Genomic DNA, 15413 nt, shown 5'->3' with positions numbered 1-15413 from the left:
GCTTAGATGCACCTAATAGGTACCACGTGGTACCCACCCGGCATTGAAATTTTTTACAAATTTCGTGATATTGCAATTACATTTTGTCCTTCTCCCTGAGATGATATTTTCCCAAATTTATTGATTGGGCATCCAATTCCTCCAAATAGTTTGTTTACAATCTCCGTAAAAAAATTAATTCAATCCGTTGTAAATGTATTTACTGATATTAAATTAAGTTACCATGTCAAATATTATATTAAGTTGATTTTTTACACATACTGTAATTAAATTCGTCGGACAGAATGAACGGTTCCAATCAATTTTGTAAAAGCTGAGATGGATCCAAAGTATGTGTGTACTCAGAGACAATAGTTTCCGAAATTATCCGCTCGTGATATTGCAATTACATTTTTGTCCTTTTCCCTGAGAGGATAATTTCCCAAAGGGCTGTGCTACGTGCACGGCAAGCTGTGCACAGCGGCTTTTTTCTCCCTCCTCGGGTCTCGCAAAGATGATCGGAGCCGCTCATTTTGTTCAAAATATGTCGTTTAAGGTCTCTGTAAAAAATGAGTTTCGCTCGATATCGTTAGAGGAGTTAACAAAACACCCAAAATCACTTCAGAATTTAGACGGCTCCGATCATCTTTGCGTGACCCGAGGCGAGAGAAAAAAGTCGCTGTGCACAGCTTGCTGTGCACTCCGAAACAACCGTTGGGCACCCAACTCCTCCAAATCCTGATCCTCTGAATTCACTCGCGGAGAGAGAGAGAGGGAGAGAGAGGGGACGGCGGAGATATGGCTCAGATTAGTGCTTCTTCTCTAATCAGTCCCATGGATTATTCTTCTTCTAATTACCGAAAATGTAATCTTCTCTTTCCACCCCACTATTCATCTTTTGCCCTTCGTTCTCATTCTAACACTATAAACCCTAGAAGTTCTACTCCTTCTGCGACCATCATCAGCCCCCAGCCCAGTTTTGGAAGAGAAAGGTTGTCAAAAAAAAAACCCAGGTCGGGGAATCTGCGCATTCCGGAAGATTTTCCAACCATTTTCAAAATCAATAATGCGTTATCGAAGATTACGAAATCGGGTAAGTACAGCACGGCTCTTTCTCATTTTAACGAGTTGCAGTTAAAGGACATTGAGCTAAATTTTTATACCTTCAACATTGCAATTAACTGCTACTGTTGCGCGAATCGAGTTGGCTTTGGGTTCTCTCTTTTAGGCAGCATCTTCAAACGCGGTTACACGCCTAACGTAGTTACCTTCACCACTCTGTTAAATGGACTTATTGCACAAGATAAAGCTGGTGAGGCTCTCTCTCTTTTCAACAAGTTGCAGTTACAAGACATTGAGATAAATTTGTATACCTTCAACATTGCAATTAACTGTTATTGTCGAGTGAATCGAGTCGGCTTTGGGTTCTCGCTTTTAGGCTGTATCTTGAAACGTGGCTATACGCCTGATGTAGCTACCTTCAACACCCTGTTGAATGGACTTATTATACTGGATAAAAATGTTGAGGCCGTGGAGTTTTTTGAGAAAATTGTCAAAAAAGGCATATTCAAACCCAATGTGTCGAGTTATGGATCGTTTATAAACAGGCTTTGCAAAATGGGAAACACGGGAGCGGCTATTAGTTTTCTGAGGATAGCGGAAGAGGGAGGTTTAAACCCTGACACGGTGGCATACAGCGTCATCATTAACTGTCTTTGTGAGGATGGGATGGTGGATCACGCTGTCAACTTCTTAGTAGAAATGGATAGCAAAGGTATTCCGGCAAATGTTGTCACCTATACATCCTTGATTGATGGCCTATGCAAACATGGTAAGTGGAAGGAGGCTACAGGAATGCTAATACAAATGGTGGATAGAAGTATTTCACCAAATGTCTGGACAGTAACTGTTTTGGTCGATGCACTTAGCAAGCAAGGGATGACAAAGGAAGCGGAGGTGCTACTTGAAGACATGATAGAAAGGGGTGTTTATCCTGTTGTAGTCACATACTCTACTCTTATGGATGGATATAGTTTGCAAGGCCAGATGGACGAAGCAATGAGATTGTTAAGTGCTATGGTGGGTAGGGACATTCATCCTAACACTCATTGCTATAACATTTTGATTAAGGGATATTGCAAGAACATGCAGTTAGATAAGGCCATGCATCTCTTCCGAGAAATGCCTTTATGGGGTTTGAAACGTGACATTGTTACTTTCGATTCTCTATTGCTGGGTCTCGTTCACATAGGTAGATATACTGCTGCTCAAGAAATTCTTAATGAGATGCAAGCTGCTCGCCGAATTCCTTATCCTGAAACTTTTGGTCTCCTGTTGGGCGGCCTTTGCCAAAGTGGGCATATTGATGAAGCAATGTTCTTAATTGACATGATGAAAAAAGGGGTTTAGGGCTCGATATTGTTGAGTACAATGTCCTTGTTGATGAGTATCGCAAGAATAAAACACTTGATAATGCAAGGGCTCTTTACACTATACTGCCTTCCAAAGGGTCATCCTGATGATAGAACCTCATTGATATGATTCAATGTCTTTTGAGGAAGGCCTCCTTGGTGAAGTTGCCTGCGGAATGATTCGGGGATTTATTAGACGTATGAAGTCCTTTGAGGCCATTTTACTCCCTGAGGAAATGATTGAGGCCTTTGATCCTTTGAAGTTCCAAATGCCGAATGCCCAAGTGTAGCCTGTTCAGCCCAATTGGTGTTGTAAGTCTGATTTGAGTGTCGGCACATGTCCGGAGAGTGTTGGTGTCCGCTAAGTGTCTGGTGATATAGAAAAAAGAAGAAGAAGCCAAGTGTCCTCGTGATTCAGCGTATACTCCATGTATGGAAGACCCCTTTTAGAGATGAATAAGTGATGACAACTTTTTTGACACTTAGTTTGTTCCTTTGTCAACCATGCATACCGTAGTTGCAGTTCTTGTATTTTTTTTAAATGTTCAAATAGCATTTGCTTAACTAGAAGATGCAGATTTAGTCAACGACTAAAAGGAATTCCGCACATATAATGGAAGTGATGCAGGAGCAAGAGAACCCATCGGCATTGGAACTTGACCGGAACAGAAAGTTCATGGTAACTTATACTAAGAAACAAAGAGAATGGAGGATGAGGAGGTTCTATTTGGCGCAGTTGACTCAGGTCAGAAGTAGAGCCTGGGTCAAAAACAGCGAGCTCAAGATCAGGAACATACTTTGGCCTAGAAATATGTAATCCTTCCACCGAGGAAACAATACTGCTATCTTAGGGACTCTGGAAGGTATGAAACTTTAGTCGAAAAGAGATCCAAAACTTCTATCCTGAAGCGGCAGGCTACAATGTTACTAAGTTTTGCCCTGGATATGATAGTTTTTGTTGGGAATTTCCTTTTTTAGAGCTCTTAAGGAACTAAGTAAGAGAAGTGGAGCTAGGTTATGAAATAATACCATCCAAGATGGAGCATAGCAGTTGATATGAAAGACATTTTTGCGGTATTTGTTTAAAGAGTATGTAACAATTATCAGTTACTTTTATTGTTTAACTTTTGATGTTTGATGCATTTTCTCAGCCTCTTTGTTTGATTTGAAACAGGCTTCTCATGAGATGAAGGCACGAACGTTGGGCCATGCCATGTAAATGCAAAAGATCTGTTCTTTTTGAGGTTCGACCAAGGTTCTGTAATAGTCTGGTGTGCTGGCAGTATAGCATCAGTGGTTTATCATAGCTCTAGGATGAATACCCTTGGTTTGCTCGTACTTGGTATACTTTGATGCTTCCTTTTTCAGTGATTGTAAGACCTTGCTGCTGTGGCAAGGAACCATGCCAGGTCACTTTTTTGAGCCAAAATGGCCTTGGTTATTCTCCTTAGTTTTTCCCCCTTGCAACTAGTTTGGCTTTTCTTTAGACTCTAGGAGAACAATATTGGGGTTCTGCTGTTGTTTAGAGAGAGGCTCAATTGATCATATTATGCTTAGTTGGATGTTCAACCCACTCATTGGTCTATCCCTTCTTATCTCCAGTATATTTTTGAGGAACTATCTCCAGTATATCGGATTATTTGGTACTTAAGGTCGGCTTATCCAGCTCTGTTGCGATAGTTCGTTTCTTTGCCCTCTGTAGGACCATTGTTGGCATCTGATTCCTTCTAGACTCGAGTTCAATTGACACGCAGATGTAAATCTTAATGGCATTTCGGGGGAAGTCCTTCTCATCCTGGCAGTCTAACTAGAACTCTGTCTCCCAGCAGAGGTGTGGCCGGTAAATAACCTCAAAGAGTACGAATCTCTTTCTGTATTCCATCCTGTTCCTAGTCGCTCGGACCTCGAATGCTGACTGCTCACTGCTCTCTGGGGGCGGGAAGGAAGAGGGAACGGGTAAGAACAGCAGAGGGAGTCCTTATTCTTTCCAGTCTCTTCTGAGTTCTCTCTCTTTTTCTTTCCTTCCTCTTCTTGCCTCAGCAATGGAATTGTACGGCCTTGACTTTGATCCCAATACTTGCTTCTCATTTCTAACGGGTGATGGCCTGGAAGGTTCGACATTTTTTCAATATTCTAGCTGTCCATCGAATATCAGAGGATGAAGACTTCAATTTCAAATCCAACGATTTTTCTGATCTTTAATCACTCCATAGATAGTGCCCTAAAGATCGTCAGCTGCCTTCCAAGAAGTCAGATCTTTTTCTCTATAAAGTCAGACTGGAAGGAGGCTACTAGATCTAAGGGAAAGCGGGCAACTCTTGGCTTAATGACAGATCCAACCGAGAGAGACCTTAGTAAAGGGTCAACTTATCGTCTAGCTTCCCGGCCGGCAATTAAAAGAAGGGGGTAGCGATTCATTGATGTGGGGCTTAGCCTTTGGTTCGAAGAGAACCCAATGTGTAGCCGGGGCACCGTTGTCCCCTTGTACGGGGGTAGTGGGGATGTATTCGATAGCGCATGTTGGCCTATACTCTATAACCTTCATTTCCAGATAAGTTGATCATTGGTAAATGAGCATCCTTGTCCAGTGCACAAGTGAATGGGGGATGACTGATCATGTGCATGTTTATATCTTTTGCTACTTTGTTACTTCCTTTTGTTCTTTCCAATCTTCTTGGTATCTTGTACTTGTTTAAGGAAAAAAGATTATCATATTTAGCAATGTTGAGGTTTATGTATCAATATCAACTATTTTCGCTTCCATGTGACCGTGTTATTGAGTAAAAAAATACCTTTGTCTCCTTATCTTTTTCTTGTCTAAAGCATCATTAGTACCACGTATAGGTAAGCTACTTACAGACTTACACTAATGGGAAAGGGTGGCAGGGATTGAAAAGCCCGCGATGAACTATGTGAACCACGTGACTGTTTTGACACATGATATTTATGAGTTGTTTTGTACATTGTGGGGTTGTCATTTTGTTCTGTTCAAGGGGCTGTAATGGCGCACAAACCAAACCAGGGGGCGGCTTGGGGTAATTATCTTTTTCTTGTTTAAAGTATCATCAGTACCACGTATAGATGATGGGAAAGGGTGGCAGGGATTGAAACACCTGCGTTGAACTATGTGAACCATGTGACTGTTTTGATACATGACATTCATGAACAGTTACGTGGTATCCTACTTTGAAGAGTTAGCTATGCATTTGCTTCCCGTTTCCGGTTTCGAAAGTCTGGATTTTGATTACAGTTAGTGCCACATTCTCCACTGGGAGATTGACACTCAAATGTCATAAAAAATGCAGGTTTAATCCAAACTCTTCAACTTGTTGCCTCTGTAAATAGCGATGTGGCTGCCAAGGGCCAATTATATGTCTCTTATGTTAATATGCAGGTAAGAGATGTGTGGAAATGAAGTTTCAGAGAGCATGTTGATGAAAGCTTTCAATCAGCTCTCGATGGCAAACGAACTTTTCTTGGTTTCTAAACCAAAAGGAGAGCAAGGTTCGCGTAGAAGTACGAGAGTTGAATGTTGCAAGTGATGTCTTATATGTAGGCACAGCATTAAAAGTGGAGATTCTTTTCCTCTGATTTCTACAAGCTGGTTTTCTCTTAATATAGTTGGAAAAAGTTTCTCTTTCTTAAGTTTACTTATATGAAATTAGTGATGCTAGGAATTCGAGGTCGAAGGTTTTGTATATTTCCAGCCAAGAATTAATGGCATTGTGGAGTTCTCAAATAACAATTGTGTTCTGTAGCAACAATTGAGTTGAGCAATGAGATTGGTCGTCGAGTGATGAGATTGGTCGTCGAGTCAAGTGTTATTAGCCTGGATAAGCCATAGGTTTAAAGTTTTGTTTAGTTTTAAGCTGTATTTGAAGTTGTGGAGGGAACTTTTGCTTCAATAGATTTTGTTTTGTTTTGTTTTTTTTCAATCATCTATTTGACTGTTGGCAAGAGCAAAGAAACTATATGTGTTTCCCCACCTACGAGACTCACCTTTGGCTTTCGTCTCAGTATGTGTATTATTCTACGTTGCACATTCATTTATTTATTTCTTCCCCGTAAACCAATTTTTTAACAAGAAAAATTCGAAGTTGAACTATTGAAGCATGGAAAAAAAGATGTAAACATTTGGTTTATCCCTTTGCCTAAGATTTAAGGAAAAAGGCAGGGAGGATGGAAGAAATAGGAAAGGACAATTTCAGAAGAAAAATGAAAGAAAGACGAAAGTTGAACAGGGAAATCCAAGTGTAGCTTCTTCTTCTTTTTTACATTCTATACGGGTCGCCCAATATCTATTCTTTGTTTTGTCCTAATTTAGTACTTTTTTGGTGTGGCAGGTCCATTCAGAAGAGTTTGCTCTGTGTCTATGCCTGATCACTCTATCATTGGCCACTCCAACCCCCCTTCACGAGTGTAATTGACGGGTTCGACTCCGGCGTCCTGGCTCCAGGCCATTTTTTTGTTCTGTTTTGTTTGTTTGTTTGTTGTTTGTTGTTTTTATTTATTGTTTCTGTATTCTCGGACCGGTAGTGCCCGCCTTATATTTGAGAAACTTTTGCTGTTCAAAATAGTTTGTTTACGGTTCCTATAAAAAATCAATTTAATCCGATATATGTTTACAAAACATTCAACTTTGTTTTAAAATTCAGGTCTGGATTCTCTAACAAATGTGAATGTTTCGTAAACGCCTTTACTGATATCGAATTGAGTTGATTTTTTACATAGGCCGTAAACAAACTATTTTGAACAAAGTGGCTCGGACTAATTTTTGTAAGACCTGAGATAGGTCCAAAGTATGTATGTACGTGGCGTATGTACTCATAGACTTATTGTTTCCGAAATTATCTATTCGTTGAGAAATTTTTTGGAGCCAGGTGGTATATCCCACGTGTTATCCGCTCGGCACATTCACGCCATCTAATATACTTTTGGATGGTTCAGATTGAAACCCTCTCTCAACACATTCTCTCTCTTTTTTCACTCCGAATTCGAGCCATCAAAAAACGTAATGGACGGCTCAAATGTACTGAGCAGACACCACTTGGTACCCACTCGGCACTGAAATTTTTTCCAAATTTCGTGATATTGCAATTACATTTTGTCTTTCTCCCAGAGATGATATTTTCCCAAATTTATTGATTGGACACCCAACTCCTCCAAATAGTTTGTTTACAATCTCTGTAAAAAAATTAACTCAATCTATTGTAAACATATTTACTGATATTCAATTAAGTTGATTTTTTGCATGGACCATAATTAAACTCGTTGAACAAAATGAGCGGCTCGGATCAACTTTGTAGGAGCTGAGATGGGTCCAAAGTATGTATGCACGGGGGGTATATGTGTGTACTCATAGACTTGTTTCCTAAATTATCCGTTCGAGATATTCCAATTCAGAAAGTCTACACACATACAATTTGTGCACATATTGTGCACAGATTTCATTGTGGGGTCCACCATGGGTTCCACATAAATCATCCAAGCCGTTTATTAAATGTAAAATATTTTTTCAAGATTTCCGTAAAAAAATAATCTCAATCCGATATCTATAAATGATCGATCCAATCATATAATTTTTTATTATCCTGAAATCTGAATGACAAGTTAGATGGTTGGATGAAGTACCTATAGGTATTGGATTGAGCTTATTTTTTACGGGGATCCTTAAAAAAATGCTTTTCATTTAATGAACGGCTCGGATGATTTGTGTGGGACCCGTGGTGGGCCCCATAACGAACTTTGTGCACAATCTGTACACAAATTGCTGTGTTTGTAGCAGGACACATTTTTGTCCTTTTCCCTGAGAGGATAATTTCCCAAACAACCGTTGGGCACCCAACTCCTCCAAATAGGACCGTTACTCGAAATCGGAAAATCGATCGAAACCAGAAAAATCGAATTGGACCGAATTTTTTAAACCGGTTGAATAATTTCAATCCGGTTCCGGTTTATAAAATTTTATAAACCGAAAATATAATTTCAATCCTATTTATGTGTTTTAAAAACCGATTGAAACTGGACTGGTTATATATATGTATAATATATATATATATATATATATATATATATATATATATATAGTTCTCTTTTCCTAAGGACCACCTCATTTTAATAAAATAATGACCTCCCTTTTCCGATCAAATTTTGATGATCCAAGCCGCTCAATGTGTTCAGAACGTGATTTTAAGGGTACCCACGAGAAATCAGCAAAAAAAAAAAAATCGGAAAGGGCTTCATCCAAGCAGTTTTTGTTATGTTTTTATCAAACGGTTCAAATAAAAACTGCTCAAATCAAGCCCTTTCCGGTCATTTTTTTGCCAATTTCTCGCGAATACCCATAAAATCACGCTCTAAACACATTGAGGGGCTCGGATCATCGAAATTCGATCGGAAAATGGGAGAAACAGGGAGGTCCTTATTTTAATATTTGAAAGTAATTGTTTGTATATATATATATATATATATATATATATATATATATATATATATATATATATATATATATATATATATATATAAACATAGGGGAGGGATTGAATTATGGGTTTTTAGTTGATATTTTATAGTGTATATTGGTCTAATAAATATATTTATTATATAAAAACTATTTTTATGGGCTTAATTATATTTTTATGGATTTTTTTTAATGTATTGGGCTCAAAATTGATCCTTTTTTGTTGGGCCCAAAAAAAAGATTGAATTATAAATTTTTGGTTGATATTTTATGAGTTGAATTGTGAATTTTTTAATGTGTTGGGCTAAAAATATGATCCATAAATGAAAATCGAATAAACCGGACCGAAACCGGTTGAGCCGGTCGAAACCGGACCGATATCACCCCTACCTCCAAATCCTGATCCCCTGAATTCACTCGCTCAGAGAGAGAGAGAGAGAGAGAGAGAGGACGGAGAAGATATGGCTCAGATTAGTGCTGCTTCTCTAATCAGTCCATGGATTATTCTTCTTCTAATTACCGAAAATATAATCTTCTCTTTCCGGCCCACTATTCATCTTTTGCCCTTCGTTCTCATTCCAACACTATAAACCCTAGAAGTTCTACTCCTTCTGCGACCATCATCAGCCCCCAATCCAGTTTTGGAAGAGAAAGGTTGTCCAAAAAAAACCCAGGTCGGGGAATCTGCGCATTCCGCAAGATGTTCCAACCATTTTCAAAATCAATCGTTTTCGAAGATTACGAAATCGGGTAAGTACAGCACGGCTCTTTCTCATTTCAACGAGTTGCAGTTAAAGGACATTGAGCTAGATTTGTATACCTTCAACATTGCAATTAACTGCTACTGTTGCGCGAATCGAGTTGGCTTTGGGTTCTCTCTTTTAGGCAGCATCTTCAAACGCTGTTACACGCCTAATGTAGTTACCTTCACCACTCTGTTAAATAGGCTTGTTGCACAAGATAAAGCTGGTGAGGCTCTCTCCCTTTTCAACAAGTTGCAGTTACAAGACATTGAGATAAATTTGTATTCCTTCAACATTGCAATTAACTGCTACTGTTGCACGAATCGAGTTGGCTTTGGGTTCTCTCTTTTAGGCAGCATCTTCAAACGCGGTTATACGCCTTGTGTAGTTACCTTCACCTCTCTGTTAAATGGACTTATTGTACATGATAAAACTGTTGAGGCCGTGGAGTTTTTTGAAATAATTGTCAAAAAAGGCGAATTCAAACCCGATGCGTCGAGGTATGGATCGTTTATAAACAGGCTATGCAAAATGGGAAACAAGGGAGCGGCTATTAGTTTTCTGAGGATAGCGGAAGATGGAGGTTTAAAACCTAACACAACGACATATAGCATGATCATTGACCGTCTTTGCAAGGATGGTATGGTGGATGACGGTGTCTACTTCTTAGTAGAAATGAAAAGCAAAGGTATTCGTGCAAATGTTGTCACTTATAACTCTTTGATTGATGGCCTATGCAAACATGGAAAGTGGAAGGAGGCTACAGGAATGCTAAGAGAAATGGTGGATAGTGGCATTTCTCCGGATGTTTGTACATCAACTGTGTTGGTCAGTGCACTTTGCAAGCAAGGGATGATAAAGAAAGCGGAGGAGCTACTTGAAGACATGATAGCAAGAGGAGTTGATCCTGATATAGTCACATATTCTACTCTCATGAACGGATATTGTTTGCAAGGCTTGGTGGATGTCTTGAGCTTTCTTCAATGATGACTACTGTGAAGTCCCAAGAAGCCGCCTCCTCTTCCACACCTCACTGCCATTACCATGTGTTCTTGAGCTTTAGAAGCAAAGACACTCGCAAGACTTTCACCGATCACCTCTACACGGCTTTGGTGCGTGCTGGATTTCGCACCTTCAGGGACGATGACGAGATAAGAAGAGGAGAAAATATGATGGCCGAGTTGCAAAAAGCGATTCAGGAGTCTAAGATTTCGATAGTTGTCTTGTCAAAGACGTATGCATCTTCGAGCTGGTGCCTTGACGAGCTTGTGATGATCCTCAGACGCAGGAAGACCTCAGTTGGAACCGTGGTTTTACCTGTCTTCTATGACGTGGATCCATCCCACGTGAGGAAGCAAATGGGAACTTTCAAAGAAGCGTTTAACATGCATGAAGACAGAATTGAAGCGGAAACTGGTGAAAGTAAAACAGAATGGAAGAGCAAGGTGGAAGAATGGAGGGGGGCACTCAGAGAAGTGGCAGATTTAGCAGGGATGAATTTACAAAGTCAAGCTGATGGGTAAATTCCTTCCCAAGTACTAGTTTGTCAACCTTTTTTCATTTGTGATGTCCCAAATGTTTGTCCATTCTTAAAAGTCAAAAGATCAAAATTCTGTAGAATTGCCCTTTCTCTTATGTAACGAAGTAACATTAAAAAAAATAAAAAATATCAGGGGTAAACTTATAGAATTTCTCAAAATGGACAAGTAAATTGGGATGGAGGGGGCAAACTTTCTACTTAATTGCTTTTCCTTTGAAATGCATAATTTGTTGATTGGTACTATTCAGTCCTGTAATATACTCATTGTTTTGGTTTTCATCTTGATTGCAATTTACAGACACGAGGCAAGGTTTATCGAGAAAATTATACAAGTGGTTGGAGAAAAATTACGTCGCAGTGTCTTGTACGTTGCCCCCCACCCAATTGGAATACATACTCGAGCCAAAAGCATTCAGCTTTGGTTAGAAGATGGGTCCACTGATGTTGGCATAGTTGCAATTTGCGGGACAGGCGGAATAGGCAAGACAACCATTGCCAAATTTCTATACAACCAGAACTTCTCAAAATTTGAAGGTAGTAGCTTTCTTGCAAATGTAAGGGAAATTGCGAAACAACAGGATGGTTTCCTTCGTCTACAGAAGCAGCTTCTTTCAGATGTTTTGCAAGGCAGAAAGGAAAAGATATACAATAGGGATGAAGGAATTGTTAGGATTAAAGACACCTTATGTTGCAAGAGAGTTCTTGTGGTTCTTGATGATGTCGATCGACAAGAACAAGTAGAAGCAGTACTTGGAATGCGAGATTGGCTTTTTCCAGGGAGCAAAATCATCATAACCACTAGGCACGAGCGGTTGCTATGGGCTCACGAAGTTTGCAAGGTACATCGGGTGGAAGAACTGGATTTTAACGAATCCTTGGAGCTCTTTAGTTGGCATGCCTTTGGAAAAAGCTATCCCGTGAGTGACTATGTAGAGGTCTCAGAAAGGGTGGTACAATACTGCGGAGGGATTCCATTAGCTATTAAAGTTTTGGGTTCTTCTCTGTCTGGGAAAAGTTTAAACATATGGAAAAGTCAATTAGAAAAATTGAAAGCAATTCCTGACAGAGAAATCCTTGAAAAACTCAGAATAAGCTATGACTCTTTACAAGATGACCACAACCAAAAATTATTTCTTCATCTTGCTTGTTTCTTCGTTGGGATGGATAAAGATCAGATTGTTACAATCCTTGACGTATGCGAGTTTTACACCGTGGTTGGAATTCAAAATCTCATTGATAGATGTCTATGTACAATTGATGAACGTAACACACTGGTGATCCATCAATTGCTTCAAGATATGGGAAGAGAAATTGTCCGCCAAGAATCACCCGATGAGCCAGGAGAACGTAGCATCCTCTGGAGTCATATGGATTCCTTCAATGTTTTGAGAGAAAATACTGTAAGAATCAACTTTTCTCTTTTGAATTTGCACAGGGATGCCATATATCTACTAATCTATGTTCTCACTCCGTCCTTTGTCCCTCTTTTTCATTCTTTGTCAGGGCACGAGCAAAATCGAAGGCCTTGTTCTCGATATGCATTTGGTGAACAGAGATAATTCTTCCAGGACAATCTCGAATGCCAATAGAAAGCGTCGCTTCGAAGAATTCCTCGAGCCATTATTGTCAAACTTGGGCAATGCAGTCAAAAGATGTCGTTCTAGCATCTTCCCCTCTCACATGGCAGCCACTGCTCCAGAAAATTCAAATCAAGTGGCTTTGGACGCTAATGCATTTGCAAGGATGCGCAAACTGAAACTTTTACAGCTCAATCATGTACGTATTAGTGGACCCTATAGAAATCTTCCCAAAGGATTAAGATGGCTGTATTGGCGTGGATTTCCTCTTAAATCGATACCTGGTGATTTTCCTATGGAGGACCTAGTTGCTCTTGACATGCACTATAGCAATTTGAAAAATGTATGGGATGGAACCAAGGTATGTCACTCATGTTTTCTATTCTTTCCAATCACTTTGTATAGTTATTTGAAGGCCTAATACCCAATTCTTCTTCTTTTCCAGATTCTCAAGTCATTAAAAATCCTCAATCTAAGTGATTCTCATAACCTCACCAAAACTCCCGACTTCTCAGCACTCCCCAATCTCGAGAGGCTGATGCTTAAAAATTGTTCAAGTTTGTATGAGGTTGATGAATCCATTGGATGCCTAGAGAGACTTGCTTTGTTAGATTTGGAAGGCTGCGAAAATCTGAGGAAGCTTCCGAGAGGCCTCGGTATGCTGAAATTTTTGGAAACTCTTGTAATCTCTAGATGCTCAAATCTTGAGGAATTGCCAACAGAGATCGGGAATATGGGGTCGCTAACAGTGCTCCATGCAGACGGGATTGACATAAATCGAGTACATTCTACCACTGGGGAAGCGAAAGCACCGCAATCTCTCATCCGGCATGGGCTGTTGAAGCCAAGAAAGAGCCTACAAGTTTGTTTACCACGGTCCTTGGTAAAATTGCGTCTTGCAAATTGTAATCTTTCCGACGATGCTTTCCCCAAAGATCTTAGCAACCTAATCTCGTTGAAGTTGTTAGATCTGAGCCAAAATCCGATTTGTAACCTCCCCGAAGGCATCAGAGGTCTTACCGGGCTCGAGATCCTTCACTTATCATCGTGCACAAGTCTCCGGACACTCATATTGATCCACAAGTTGCGAGAACTGTGGATCGGACGTAATCCGCTGTTGGAGAACATAACTGTTCCATCGGCTTCTCACCGTCCGACCACCACTTATTTCTCAAGCAGTCTGGACAATCTAGTTGGTTTCAAGGGCCCATTCAAGTTAGAACCCATAGGAGATGTCGACACGGAGATTCTTACCAATTTGGGCTTGTCGAACTTGGGATCCATGGAAAACACAAATGCAAAGCTGATTACAACCAATATCAACAAACCAGAGATGCTTCCCATCCAGGTGCTCTCTCTCTCTCTCTCTCTCAATACATGCATAATGCCTAAATTTTGCTCTCTGTGGAACAGGGATGTCCCGAAGATCATATATTCACCACTTTCCTTCCGGGAAGCAAGGTTCCGCTCTGGTACAATTTCAGGTGTCAAGGATCCTCGATAAGTTTTACCGCGCCTTCACATCGCAATTCCAGACTACAAGCCCTGAGTGTGTGTGCTGCTTATAGAATCTCCTACGACAAAAAGTATTCTCGGATTCAAAAGTACCCGCATACTACAGTCAGCAGCACGAACAAGGGCGTGATGTGGAGCTACTGCCCGCGTGTCTTTGGAATTCCAGAAGCCGGCGATGACATGATGTGGTTGAGTTACTGGAAGTTTGAGCAGCTGGAAGGCGGCGATGAGCTTACGGTTTCGGTGGATGGAGGTGAGTTCATGCAGGCAATGGAGGTCGGAGTCTACCTCGTGTACAAGGACGTCGAGCATGAAGAGAAGAGCACCCGATCGGTCCGTGGCGAAGAGATATATCAGCGTACCACCGTGTACGGTAACGTCGTTCCGGGAATCGTGTCTGCGCATTCGGTGGGCACAAAGCTCTACCAAGTCGGCCACCATTGGGATGGTTTCAAGTGCGAGTATTGTCCTCGCGGTGTGGCCCCTTTTCCTTGGACCCTCTCCGCTGCTTATGATGATGAGATCAAGGAGCCATTTTGTTTTGCTGATATGTGCAAGGTCAAATCTCTTGGCTGTTGATTTGGTTTGTGTTGTGTTGAAAAGTGAGCTTGATTAGGATCGAGCCAGATAAGTTTCACAGGGCAAGTGGATGATCGGGAGAAGAAGAACGTGGAACACTGTTCCTTTATCAAGCTTGAAGAATATGGAGCTTCCGTAATATATTTTGGAATTTGCAAAATAAATGAGACTATCTCATCTTTGTTTTTGTTATTGTTTTGCCTATATATATGGGTTATAATTTGTATTGCAAAAGTGTGGGAGTTGAGTAAGATAAATTAAGAAGAGAGACGTGAGTGAGCTTCGTAATTGTTTGAGTGCTTTATCCATAAAAATGTGCTTACTATTGTGCGTGAGAAGTCTACTCCTTCCATCAGTTTGGTGCTACAGTTTTTATTCTTTGACGATCTATGTTTACTAGTACTTGATCTAATTAGTACCTTTTGTTTTCATTTGATATTTCTCGTAGTACCTGTAGCATATGAGATAATTATAGTTTATCTATACGATATATGCAAAATATAATCAATTGAAAAGTTGCACGGATTTCCAAAAGGGACTAAAGAATGAAGATAAAGGGAGTACTAAATTTTGTGTTGGTAAATGTTCGACATCAAAAGTGGTGATCAT

General features: G+C 40.2%; 3 protein-coding genes across 4 annotated transcripts; all 3 read left to right on the top strand.

The window, feature by feature from the left end:
- The first annotated feature begins 693 nt into the window (after window positions 1-693).
- LOC131324162 (pentatricopeptide repeat-containing protein At1g12620-like) lies at window positions 694-6203 on the top strand. 2 transcript variants are annotated; one of them, XM_058356010.1, is made up of 3 exons: window positions 694-2791; window positions 2968-3479; window positions 3565-6203. In XM_058356010.1, exon 1 carries the CDS (start codon window positions 778-780, stop codon window positions 2386-2388), a length of 1611 nt encoding a protein of 536 aa, XP_058211993.1. In that variant the 5' UTR covers window positions 694-777; the 3' UTR covers window positions 2389-2791; window positions 2968-3479; window positions 3565-6203. The 2 variants fall into 2 exon arrangements, with proteins under 2 accessions (XP_058211993.1, XP_058211992.1); XM_058356009.1 differs by having other exon boundaries at window positions 2962-3479.
- On the top strand, window positions 4961-10566 carry LOC131323978 (pentatricopeptide repeat-containing protein At1g62910-like). Its single transcript, XM_058355811.1, has 5 exons — window positions 4961-5067; window positions 5560-5639; window positions 5696-5784; window positions 9588-10484; window positions 10549-10566. The coding sequence occupies exons 1-5, from the start codon at window positions 4961-4963 to the stop codon at window positions 10564-10566; spliced, it is 1191 nt and encodes a 396-aa protein (XP_058211794.1).
- On the top strand, window positions 9264-15159 carry LOC131324160 (disease resistance protein RPV1-like). Its single transcript, XM_058356008.1, has 5 exons — window positions 9264-11112; window positions 11432-12533; window positions 12637-13071; window positions 13156-14058; window positions 14124-15159. Exons 1-5 carry the CDS (start codon window positions 10577-10579, stop codon window positions 14802-14804), a joined length of 3657 nt encoding a protein of 1218 aa, XP_058211991.1. The 5' UTR covers window positions 9264-10576; the 3' UTR covers window positions 14805-15159.
- Window positions 15160-15413: the final 254 nt, after the last annotated feature.

The sequence above is a fragment of the Rhododendron vialii genome, chromosome 4a (assembly GCF_030253575.1).
Source record: "Rhododendron vialii isolate Sample 1 chromosome 4a, ASM3025357v1".
Lineage (NCBI taxonomy): Eukaryota > Viridiplantae > Streptophyta > Magnoliopsida > Ericales > Ericaceae > Rhododendron > Rhododendron vialii.
Note: the sequence above shows the minus strand (reverse complement) of the source record. Positions and strands in the feature narration are given on the sequence as shown.

What these genes read in the sequence shown, in the direction of transcription:
- LOC131324160 (XM_058356008.1), top strand. Translation starts at nt 10,577, where the DNA reads ATGATGACTACTGTGAAGTCCCAAGAAGCCGCCTCCTCTTCCACACCT. An exon ending in TTACAAAGTCAAGCTGATGG is followed by an intron (nt 11,113 to 11,431) that starts GTAAATTCCTTC and finishes TGCAATTTACAG; the next exon opens with ACACGAGGCAAGGTTTATCG. An exon ending in ATGTTTTGAGAGAAAATACT is followed by an intron (nt 12,534 to 12,636) that starts GTAAGAATCAAC and finishes ATTCTTTGTCAG; the next exon opens with GGCACGAGCAAAATCGAAGG.
- LOC131324162 (XM_058356010.1), top strand. Translation starts at nt 778, where the DNA reads ATGGCTCAGATTAGTGCTTCTTCTCTAATCAGTCCCATGGATTATTCT.
- LOC131323978 (XM_058355811.1), top strand. Translation starts at nt 4,961, where the DNA reads ATGAGCATCCTTGTCCAGTGCACAAGTGAATGGGGGATGACTGATCAT. An exon ending in TGTTCTTTCCAATCTTCTTG is followed by an intron (nt 5,068 to 5,559) that starts GTATCTTGTACT and finishes ATTCATGAACAG; the next exon opens with TTACGTGGTATCCTACTTTG. An exon ending in TCTCTTATGTTAATATGCAG is followed by an intron (nt 5,785 to 9,587) that starts GTAAGAGATGTG and finishes TCGTTTTCGAAG; the next exon opens with ATTACGAAATCGGGTAAGTA.